Source organism: Lontra canadensis, unplaced genomic scaffold (assembly GCF_010015895.1).
Source record: "Lontra canadensis isolate GAN:19392208 unplaced genomic scaffold, GSC_riverotter_1.0 scaffold109, whole genome shotgun sequence".
In the NCBI taxonomy this organism is placed as follows: domain Eukaryota; kingdom Metazoa; phylum Chordata; class Mammalia; order Carnivora; family Mustelidae; genus Lontra; species Lontra canadensis.
In genome coordinates this window covers 320,585-332,264 of record NW_022631103.1, presented here as the reverse complement: position 1 = coordinate 332,264, position 11,680 = coordinate 320,585, and the positions used below count along the sequence as shown (strand labels likewise).

The 11,680-nt window shown below is 54.9% G+C and overlaps 1 protein-coding gene across 1 annotated transcript; it reads right to left on the bottom strand.

Moving 5' to 3' along the window:
* Positions 1-1,156: 1,156 nt before the first annotated feature.
* TMEM61 (transmembrane protein 61) lies at positions 1,157-11,458 on the bottom strand. The gene is given in 5 exon segments (XM_032839741.1): positions 1,157-1,434; positions 6,560-6,909; positions 10,418-10,501; positions 11,361-11,410; positions 11,413-11,458. Coding segments are annotated over 5 exon segments (798 nt in total). The 3' UTR covers positions 1,157-1,166.
* Between the last annotated feature and the right edge of the window lie 222 nt (positions 11,459-11,680).

The following is an 11,680-nucleotide window of genomic DNA, read 5'->3' as shown; positions in this document are numbered from 1 at the left end:
GTTTTAGCCCCAGGGGCTAGAATGGGTGAGGTTCTTGATTGATACTGTGGAATGGAGTGATGCGTAGAAGTTCCAGAAGAGAGGGAGAGGCCAGAGAGAGAAGCACAGGCAGGCTTGAATGAAACTCCTGGCTCTGCCATTGTTCTCTGTCATTTTACTTATCTGAGGCTCAGTTTCCTTGCCTGGTAAATGAGAACACCACCTGCAGAGCAGCCGTGATGATGGGAACAATGCAGAGGCCTGCCCTGACTTGCAGTCTGCCCTCAGGGAATGCTGCCCTTATCCAGCTGATTGAACCCCAGGACTTTGAAACTGCTTGCTGTGTGACCCTGGGAAGGTTACTTAACCTCTCTGAGCTGGCTTTCTCATCTGTAAATGGGGTGAGGTAGAAATGGGGGATGCAGAATGTAGCTGGGCAAAGAACAGACATTTCTACCACATCTGGAAAGTAAGTCTAGGTAATGAGCTCCCTGTCACAAGAGGTATGGGAGCAGAGCCCAAATTTACACTGGTTGGAGGGAGGTTACTAACAATATCTGACATCTCTGGGTACTCATAGACACCTGCCCCTGGGCTAAGATGTGCATTTATTCTCGGAAACATTAATACTGTGCCTGTGGGGTCACTGTGGCTCCCAATGCCAGCTGCTATCACCTCGTGTATTCCTCACAACTCAGCTCCTCGGGTAGAACCTGGGCCTTTGTCTCTCCCGATTCCCATTTTACACAGGAGGAAAGCAGGACAGAGAGGCAAAGCCACTTGTTTGTTCAAGGTCACTTGACCAGTATGGGGTAGAACCCATGCCCAGGAGGCCTGAATTTGGAGCCCACCTTCTCCTGATCATAAACTCCATGTGTGACCTCGGGCAGTCCTGCCCCTGCCTCTGGGCCCCCCTCTTCCCGCCTGTACCACAAAGTTCCCCAATTGACAGCCAGCGCTAACGGCCAGTTGGACTACAGAAGAACCATCTGGCCGGGCCCAGGCAACCCCTGGCATCACGAGAGATAATAAGACGGATTTATTTGAAGCAGTTTTTTATACAGCGACAGGTAAATACAAGAGCATTCAGCAGCAATCATTTGTCACGTGCCTCGTGTGTACCAGGCCCTGTACTGCACACCAGAAGCTCATCACCCGGCCCTGGCTCTGGGGTCTGCTGGGGGCCTTTACCCTCCCCCGCCCGAAGTCTGAGCCGGGCCTGGGCAGGAGCCCCTCATGCCGGGAGCTGTCTCTCCAGAGATGTCGTGCACGGCACCAGTGATACTCTCGTAGTTGGGCGGCTGCAGGGGGCGCTGGGTTCCAAGCAGGGCATCCCCAGAGGCACAGCCCTTCAGGCTTTCCTGCATGGGGTCCATGGGTGCTGTCGGGGGCCCCTCGGCGAGTGGGCAGCACACGGCCTCCTCGTAAGTGGGGATGGCAGCCACCGCTGGGAGCCTGCGGGACAAAAGAAGAATGGCTATAGCAGGGGCGAGGGCGAAACAGCAAGGAAGGCTGGGGCTGGGGAAGACTTCATGCCATGGTCCAAACCGTCTGTGGGCCCCCCAGCACCCTGGCTACACTCCTGGAGCATGGCGTGAGCCAGCCCTGCCGGCCTCAGCCCTCCCACTCTGCCCTCCCTGCCCACACACGCTCCTTGTTCCTCCTCAGTTCTCTTTGCAGGGGAAGTCCATCTGCTCCCTGCTGGCCAGTCCCTGCTTGTCCTGTGAGATAGACTCCTCTGCTAAGCTTCTTGACTGGTCCCTCCCCCAGCAGAGCTCTGGGCTCCCACAGCACTGTCACCCTCCGTCACTGCCCCATCAGGGGCCCGAGGTCCTCCCTCAGGGCAAGGATTGATGTTGAGCACCCAGGGGCCGAGGGTAGGGGTCTGGGGATGTTTCATAGGCAGAAAGACTTCTAGCTTATTGTAATATCCCTTACAAGATCTGGAGCTGTGGATGCTCAAGGCAGGATGGGAGACATCAGTTCTCCTGCCCGAATGGATGCTTGAGGCCCCATGTGGTAAGTCGGCCAAGTGACTGCCTCTGCTTGCATACCTCCAGAGACGGGGAGCTCATTATCTACCAGGTGAACCAATCTATCTGTAAACAGCCTGGCTTTCCTGTGACCTGCCCTACCTCCAACGAATGAACTACCTACTCTAGAGGGACTTAAGGCAGAGACCAGATCCTGTGAGGCTTCTGAGACCAGACTCCACAAGCTAGATTCCAAAAACAGGTTACCTGTATCCTAGCCACAATGCTGATGGGAATGAGGTTGGCCCTCAGTCCTCTCAGAACCCTGGTGGGTCACCTCTGGGGAATTAGTGCTTCCTCCCTTCCCAGGACCCTGGCGGGTGGGAGTGTAGCTGATCCCAGGTCTGGTCTGTTTATGCTTTGGGAATGATGCTGCAGGATACAGGAACTGACCAGGTGATCCTGAATGACGCTTCCCACACCAAGTTATGAGTCTGGGCACTGGCTAGTTCAACTCTCTGCTCTGCCCCATTCTTGGTGGAAGATCATCGGGTCAGTAACTCCATTAATCTGAGCCTCAGTTTCCCCATCTATAAAATGAGGACAATAATGGCACACATGTCATAGGACTATATGAAGATTAATTGAGATAATCTAGGGGAAGGGGCACTTAGCATACGCTCCATAAATGGGAGCTGACAACAAAATCTCAAAAGCCTCCGTGAGGAAGGGGTGTGGGGAACAAAACTTGTCACAGATCTTCTGTACCTTAAGTGCTACCCGGGCTCGGAGAGGCTGTCACTTGCCAGAGCTCATCAGTCTGGAGTGGATGGGGAAGCAGTTCAAGCCACACCAGGGAGTCTGCCTGCACAGACCGGAGGGAGCTGGCCCTGGGGGTCAGAAGAGGTGGTGGAGGGAACTTCACTCTACAGGCGGGTGGGGGGTGTGCTGGGCACCGGTTGCTGCCCCTCATGGGAGCACCCCTCACCTGCCAGGGCCATGGCCCTTTTCTGGACAACGTGTCTTCTCAGCCCGAGCCAACCACAGCCCTCAGAGTGATCCACTAGGGAGACAGGTTTGCTGCTCCAGTCACAGATAGGGTCATGGAAGAGGCCGGTGGAGAGCCTAGGGTTGACCCCCCAGCCTGTGTGCCAGCCTGATGGAGGGCACCAGCCAGGAGCCAAACCTGGTCTCCCTGTCTAGTGCTACTGCACGCTTCTCTCACAGACCCTCCTCTTTTGGAAGACAGCCCAGGAGCCCTGCAGCTGAGAAAGCTCTCCTCTGAGCTCCCAGCACCCTTTGCACGTGAGGGCAGGCAAAGAATATTGCTTCTGGAGGCAAGCAAGCTAGATTCTGTTGTTGTCTGTTGTTTCATGACCCAGGCATGTTCATGCGGCCTCTCTGAGCCTCTTTCTTCTCATCTGTAAAATGGGGATGACAATTCCCATTTTATAGATTCAGGGTGGGGGAAAATGGAAAAAGCTCTGACAACACTCAGAAAAATGTGGGTCATACAGCTTCCAGAGCCCTATGTCCTCTGCCCTGCTCCCCTCCCAACCACACCCCTGCCTCTTTCTGCCCTGTTTCTCCAAGCCCTGGAGACCTGAGACAGATTTGGGGTATGCCTGGGATCAGCCGGGCAGGTGACAGCTGGCAGGGCAAGGCACAGAGGCCGGGTAAGCTCAGCCCACAGTAGGAAGTTTGCTTACAGGGCAGACATGGAGTGGCCCTCATGCACATGCTGTTGCCTTAGTAACCATCTGGGCCCAGCCAGCCCCAAGTCCCATACCCATGGTCCAGAGGCTGGGAACTCAGGCACCGAGAGGCCCCACGTGGGGCGGCCATATCACACACCCTTCCGGATGGAGGCTCCATTCATGAAACATTCTGCATCGTGGGCCTGCCACTAGGGTCCCCAGACACAGCAAGGGGCTGGGGCCTGCCTCACTCCTGGAGCCCAGTGGGGGCAGGAGACCCGGGCCCCGTGCTGCCTCTCCCACCCGTCTGCTGAGTCAGGTAACCGCAGTAGGGAAAGGGACAGGCACAAGAATGACTTACAGTTTGCTCGATCGATGTGTAAATTCCCTAATCTACGTCATGTCTGTGACAAACCTGGGGGCATGGCTCTCAGCCATTGTACAGATAAGTAAAGGTCAACTAAGTGGCAAAGCCCCAGTCCCACCTAACTGCAAAGCTCAAGCCAACGGCACTTATCACCGTTCTTCCTATCCCAAGCCCTAATCTGTCCGCACCTTAGCTGTATCATCTGTAAAATGGGCCTAATCCCTGCGTTTACCTCCCACTGTTTGAGGCTCAAATCAGTGAGTGGGCGCTGGAGTGCCCAGGAAACTACAGGGCCCAGTCGACCCAGCCACAGAGCTCAAGTGTGCGTGAACTTTGCAGGGTCTACACCTCCCCACCCCTCACCTCTTCCAATCCTCTCAGCCATCGCAGGGGAAAGTTCTCTCATGGCCCGATGACAGCTGAAGGACTGGACATAGCTCAGAGAGTCCAAGTAACATGCTCAAGGACACACCACTTATGATGAAAGAACAGACGCTGAAACCTTCCTGTCTGAAGAAACGCAGGCTTTTTCTGCAGGGCTCCCTGAGGGTGGGGGTCCCCGGAGACCTCCTGTCCTGCCTCCAGTAGAGTACCCTCCCTGTGGGGCGCCAGAGGCTGGCCTCGCAGAGCAGCAGGACCAGGCGACGTCAGCTTCAGGGACAAGATAGTTGTTCACAAGAGCAACCTCCCCGACACCCGGCCATCCTGGTTCCAAACCTGTGACTTGGGTCTCCAGACCTGATGGGTCATGAGCACCCTGCTGGGTGGGCATCTCCCTGGCCCTGCTGGGAATGAAGGCCGGCTGGACACACACACACACACACACACACACACATGATGGCCCCGACCCTGTTGAGTCAACACACTTGTGTGTACAGACAACACCCTCCTCAGGTGGTCAGGCCACTCTGGGCAAGGAACGACAGGCTGTAGGCCAGCGCACCAAGGGCTGGCCTGCTTCCAGTCAACCATTAACTCCAGGTGGGTCCTCAGTCTCTCTGGGACCCAGGTTTTCAGCGGAGAAGTGAGGGGATTGGCTGGAGAGTCCCCAGGGCCGTGCCCTTCCCTTTAACAGTTGGGTCAAACCAAGGTCAGACCATTGTACCAAGGGGCCCCTGGTGAATGCTCTATTGTCTCTGACCTTGGGGAGTCACAGGCCAGTAGCAGGAAGAATTTGTTACATTCTTCAACTCGGAATACATTTTCCCCTCTCCTGAAGGGGAGAAGGGTGTCCAGGCTGTCTGGGCAGCTCAGTTAGTAACCAGGTTTAGCCCCTAACACCCCCAAACCCAGTGCTTACAGGCTGGGGCAGGAGAATACCAGCTTTGCAGCCAGCAGGCTCGGCCACTTGCTGGCCAGATATCCTGCACCTTCTTCTTCTGTAAGTGGTAACTGATTTTTACATTGCAGGCTGATAGAACTAGAATTATGTGCAGGCCTGGAGATGTAGGCACAGCCCACACTTGACTGAATGGATAAAGAGGTAACAAGTGCACATGTAAAGCCTGCATTCACTGCAGGGCAAAAAATGGGTTCTGGTATCTTGGTGATACTCTGTTTATGTATATACAGATCTAGAGCAAACAATATATCTGTGGCATGAACATTTCATGGAGAGGGTGTGGGGTGAAAAAAAATGCCTAAAAAGGCTCCTTAGAGGGAGTCATAATTTTAAAAAGGTTGAGAAAGATGGTCTTAATGCAGGATTTTTGTCTCCACCCCCATCCTGCCCCCAGGCCTTTGCACAGGCTCTTCTGCCTGCCTAAACCGCCTCGCTCTACCTTATCCACTTGAGGAAGTTACATTTCCTGTGCATCTACTGTGTACCAGGCACTGGGCTAAGTTCTACACCTGCATGTCCCCTAAGCTAGGGAGCAGTGAGAGTACAGGCCCTGGGTTCAGGTCCTGACTGTGCCATGCTCTAGGTGGGTGTTCTTGGGCAAGTCAGTTCGTGCTTCAGTGTTCTCTTCTGTAAGTGGAGTACAGGACCCACTTCAGAGAACTGCTGTAAATACAAAATGAGCAAATATATGCAAAGCACTTAGAATAGAATCGGGCACATGGTGAATACAGGTGTTTGCTATTATTGTGCTATTCTTCTCTCTTACCTCAAATGAGTAAGCAGAGGCTGCGTAGGGTTGGACGATCTAATTTCCTACTTGCTAGTTAGTGATAGAACCAGGAGAGGACCCCAGTAGGTTTGACTCCTGTGTCTGGGCTCCTAACCCCTATGTTACTCAGCCCCAGACCATGCTGAGCTCAATTGCTGCCTTCTCCAGGAAGCCTTCCTGGATTTCTCCATGTCTCCATAGGACCATGTCTGCCCCTCTCTGACAGCTCTAACTACCTTTGTTTGTCAAAGTCTGTCAAAGGGCTTTAAAGCCTCCAAGATGGTGCTGCTCAGCCTCCAAACCCCCAAGACATAGGCCAGGCCTGGTCCAGAGGAGAAACCCCATGAGAATGTGTTACACAAATGCCCGATAGCATGACAGTGCCTTATCCACCCCACCCCCCACCCATCACTTCCACCCTGCCCTGCTGACCTGTAGCTCTCCTTCTCCGAGGGCTCCACAGTGAGGTAGTACAGGTCTCTGGAGAGGTGATACAGGTCCCAGTGGGGAGGCCCCTGGGTGCTGGCCTTGATGGACCACAGCAGGCTGAAGAGTAGTAGCAGGCCCCCTGTGCCGCAGCAGAAGAAGCTGACTGGCCTGAGCAGGGCACTGGGGGCCTCAGGCATGGGGTGCCCAGTGGGTGGGGCCGGCTGGCCAGGCGGAGCACCTGCATCTCCTTCACTCCACCAAGCAAAACAGAGTGTCCCAGCTACCAGAAGCACCATGCCGCTGACCGTCATGCCATAACGTAGCGCGGAGGCCGCTTGGCTCGCATCACACGTCTGAAAACAGACAAGGGCAGAGAGGAGAAAATGGGCCATGAGAGAGGCCTGCAGGGGAACTGGAGACCCCACTCTCTGTCCTCCCCCGTTTGTCTGAGATCACTGTGTAACCATGGACAGTTCATTTGACTCCTCTGTGCCTCTGTTTTCCTCATCTGTAAAATGGAGATGATACTTCCAACTTGGCAGGGCTGTTCCAGAGGCCACTGAGAATGTGTCCTAAGTTCCAAGCACCATGCCTGGGACCCAGCAGGAGCTCAGTAAGTGTGTCTCTGTTCACTGCGGGCACCCACTCCCAGACCTCATAAGGCCCCATCAGCCTAGTGGGTGTGACTCCCCCCCCAGTCCCCAACACCTGCCAGCCCATCAGCTACAGGCTGGGAGGGACAAGCAGGCACACTTGTTGGCTCCCTTCTCCCAGTCACAATCCCAAGAGAGGTTGATACTTCCCTCCAGCTGGCAGAGGAAAGCACAGACCCAGGGCAGGTAAAGGAGCAGGTGTGAAGGAGGGCACTAGAAGCTCCAAGTTGACATCCACAACAGGTGGCCCCTTTGTGCAAAAAGATGTCCACCCCGACCTTATTTATAATGGTCCTAGTATGGAGAAAGCCTAAATGTCCAACCACAAGGACAGGGTGAGTAAAGCGTGACATCCCCCCTGGATGGAATATTAATAACCCATTTGAGAAAACAAACTCAGCACCAATGTTTAACAACTACGGGGGCAGACGGGAGATGTGTATATCTTCCTTTTCTCAGCTTAGAATACCAAATTATGCATGGTGGGTCATCTCCATCAGGGAAAGAAAAAATGCACAGGGAAAACAAACACTAGGAGGAAATCTGGCCCCAGATCCTACCAAAGACAAGAAGGGACTAAACCCACATCCATGTTGTCCCCAAAGCCAACCTCTAGGACATTGCACATGCTGTTCTCTCTGTCTGGTAACATGCCATTGTCTCCCCTCAAGGCTGGGCTTGGCGCTCACCGGAAAAGCCTCCATTTAAACGCCAAGTCCCTGGGCCTTCTTGGATCACAGCACCTCCCTGCCTCTGTTTAACTTCTCCTTTGCTTGTGCTCCCCACCATACAGTGAGCACCCTGAGGACAGGATCCACATTAGCCCCATTCACTGCTATATCCCTCACACACACCTAGCACATAGTAGCTGCTCAATACACATTTGCTGAAGAAATTCCCTCAAATGAGGGAAAGTGTTACTGGGTAAACCCCTGCTATGGGAAAAGCCCCTCCCCCCACCAGCTCAAAGGAGGGAGGGAGCCCAGAGTTCCAATGGCTCCAGCATCCAGCCAAGGAGTGGAAGCCTGGCTTTGAGCCTATCAACTGCCCTGGGCTTGTTTTCTTTCCCTTATAAAGGGCAGGTTCTTTAAAAGAAGTTAATGAGACAACATCTCCTCTTACAAAATCTGAGTCAGTGAAGTGGGGGGCTGGGGAACTCACAGACCCTAGACTTCAGTGATCAGGAACGCCTTCCAAATGGGGGCTCACCCAGCCAAGCGTGCTGAACCCAAATGGTGCCCTACTGTGCCGTCATTCAAGGGTGTGCTCCTGGGGAAGCCGAGGGCCATAGTAAAATGTTCAAGATCTAGTAGGTGAAGGGGCACCTGGGTGGCTCAGTTGGTTAAGAGGCTGGCTCTTAGTTTTGGCTCAGGTCAGGATTCTGGGGTCCTGGGATCAAGCCCGCATTGGACTCTGCCCTCAACGGGGAGTCTGCTTGAGATTCTCTGTCCTTCTCCCTCTATCCCTCCCCCCAATCACATTCTCTCCCTCTCTCTCTAAAATAAATAAATCTTAAAAAAAAAAAAAAAGATCTAGTAGGTAAAGCTGTAGATTTCAAAAGGGCATGTTCCCAATTGTGTTTAAAAACATGTGTGGGGGCACCTGGGTGGCTCAGTGGGTTAAGCCTCTGCCTTCAGCTCGGGTCATGATCTAAGGGGCCTGGGATCGAGCCCCACATCAGGCTCTCTGCTCAGCGGGGAGACTGCTTCCCCCTCTCTCTCTCTGCCTGCCTCTCTGCCTACTTGTGATATCTCTCTCTCTTTGTCAAATAAATAAATAATTTTTTTTAAAAAACCCATACATGTGTGGACATGTGAGAGAAAAAGAGAATGTATACATGTAACCGGGGTGCTCTAGGCATTTTCCTGAATCTTTCTGAGACCCCAGACCACCAGAAGCATCTAGGAAAATATCATCCATAAATTTCCTGCTGTTCTCTTCCTGTAAATCTGTGTATGGAGCAAGTGTCTCCCGTCTCCAGCTCAAGGCATTTGTGAGGGGAACAGAAAAAGAACTTGACTTCTCCCTCTCTGAAGTTAGACAGCTAGGAGAGGCTGTCAAGAGGAAAAGCCGCAGAAATCAGCTTGGAAAAACAACTCCGAAACTCACAGCAAGCCGGTAACAGTTAATAAGCCCTCACCGGTATATAGTGGCATCTCTTCACTCTCCCCACACCTGAGGTGGATGGTCAGGGCAGGGAAAGAAATTCCTGTTTTACAAATGAGGAGACCTAGCCCGGAAAGGTGAAGGACCCGGCCCCAAGCCAGAAACTGCTGTACTTCTCGACACTTAAAGAACTCTGTTGCACAGAAGGTAACCTAAGGTGCTTTTAAACTTCTATAAAAGCAGTGGTTGCTCATTGTGAGAAAGAGAGAAAACCGCAGATGGGAATGTGGATCATCATTAATCCTGCCCCTTGAGATGAAGGTGGTCTGCAGGTGGGGTTTTCCTTCCCATGTCTCCCTTGGCCTACATATGTGACGATGGCAGCAGCTGACGTGTACGGGGCATTGACACGGGTTGGGTCCCATGCGGCACTTTACAGGTGGCCCCCGACTTAATCACCACAACAGCATTACGGAGCTTTGAGGGTGACAGCTTGCCTGAGGTCAGTGCCAAATTTGAACCCAGTCCTGGGGCCCTGGGGGCCTTGTCCTGGGGAGCCCTTGGTCCTGATCCAGGGCCCTCATTTCACAGCTCCCCCTTCAAGACCCAGTCCAGACACCAACCACCTCCTCCCAGAAGCCTATGTGCTGCTGCCAGCCCCACCTCCCACCAGCCAGAGGAGGCCCTTCCCTGCACCAGACTTGTCACTCCCTCCAACTATGGCCAAGCTCGGTGACCTTGAAGGTGCTCGGCATTGCTGAGCTCAAATTCTGCCTGGCAAGGGAAAGCGAGTTGTAAAGATGAGATGGCAGGATGGCAAGCTGTAAGTGAAGCATGGTGACACAGAGCTGGACAAGAATGGACCCTGACTCTGACACTGGGCAACTTACCTAGCTTCTCCACGCCTCCCCTGGCTCCCTCTGTAAAATGGGCCCGATCACACTGTGTAAGCAACAGGAGAACTCCACCTGCCGCTTTTCTGTAAGAAGTAAACCATCTCAACAGGAAGTGGTCCGAACCATCCCCAATCAACTGCCGGGTAAACTGAGGCCCTGACTGCCATGGCCAAGGCCACCCAGCGAGTTAGAACACAGGATGAGACCTGGGTGTCCATTCTGCACCGGCAAGTCACCGTAGTCAAGGTGAAGAGACAGGCGGGCTCGGCGTTAGGAGGAGCCTTGATGCTCTGGAAGGAGGGAGAGAAGTAAGCTTACACCCACCTCAGAGGAAGCCATGGGGAGGCAGGTAGTCAGGCGTGGTCCAGGCGCAGGGACCGAGGGGGACACGATCCCCAGGACTGCTATCCCTCGGGTCCTGCAGGAGGCGCCCGGCCTTAGGGTGCGGCCCTAGAAGCGGTCTCCTAACCCGGCTCTCCCTGTTCCCCAAAAGCTCCAAGGTCCGGCTCTCGGTCTCATCCAGGGGTGTCCAAATGGCCCCGACCCGCAGGTGCCGGGCGTCCCGTCCGCTCCCGCCGCCCCCCCAGGCGGCGCGGAGAGGTGTCCCGCCAGCCGCACCCTACGCGCGCGCCCGGCGGGCTGTGATCCTCGCAGGAGCTCTGCGAGCTGGTGGGGCGCTCGGGGCTGGGGGAGGGCGCGGAGGGGCTTCGCACTCTGCCCCCGCGCGGCCGCCCGCCCGGGACCCCTGCGCTCGCGCTCGGGCTTCGGATAGTTCCTGGGTGGGGGTGGGGGGCGCCACCCGCCCCACCTCCTCCCCGATCCCGGTCCTCCCGCACTGTCGGTCCGGGCGGAGACTCCCGGATGGTTGGGGTCGGGGCTTCAGGTGCCACGCCGCGGGCTCCGCCCGACCTTAAAGCTACCTCGCGAGCCGGCAGGGCGGGGTTAGGATGTCCAGGCCCCGAGCTGCAACCGTCTGGAGCAGAGTGGGCTGTCCTCCGGCCGTCCCCACCCCAATCCCTCCTGGCTACGCCACTGGGGCAGGCTTGGGAGCCGAGAAGGACTGGGTCCGAGAGGCCCCTAGGAGTGCTGAGCAATACCTCCTCGCTCCCATTTCACAGGAAGGGAAACTGAGGCCCAAAGAGGACTTACTGCATACTTCCTGGAAGTAACTGGCTTTTGCTTCTCAGAGCACTCAGTCTGAGAGCAGGCCCTACCTCCAGGACCTCACATTCTGAGCAGGAAGGCATTCTGAGAAATAATGGTTGGCATGTAAGAGCTTCCCCCAGCGCCTACCCTACCCGAGGTCTTAGCCCCAGCCCGGAGAGGCGGGGAGGGTGGGGCTTGGGAGCAGGGCTTCCCACTGCTGTGTGACCTAACCTCTCTGAGCCTTCTTTCTCCTGTGTCAAAGGAGGGCTCATGGTTCCAACTCAGGGGTCTTCCGAGCACGTTAAGTGCTAGGCTAAAGGCAG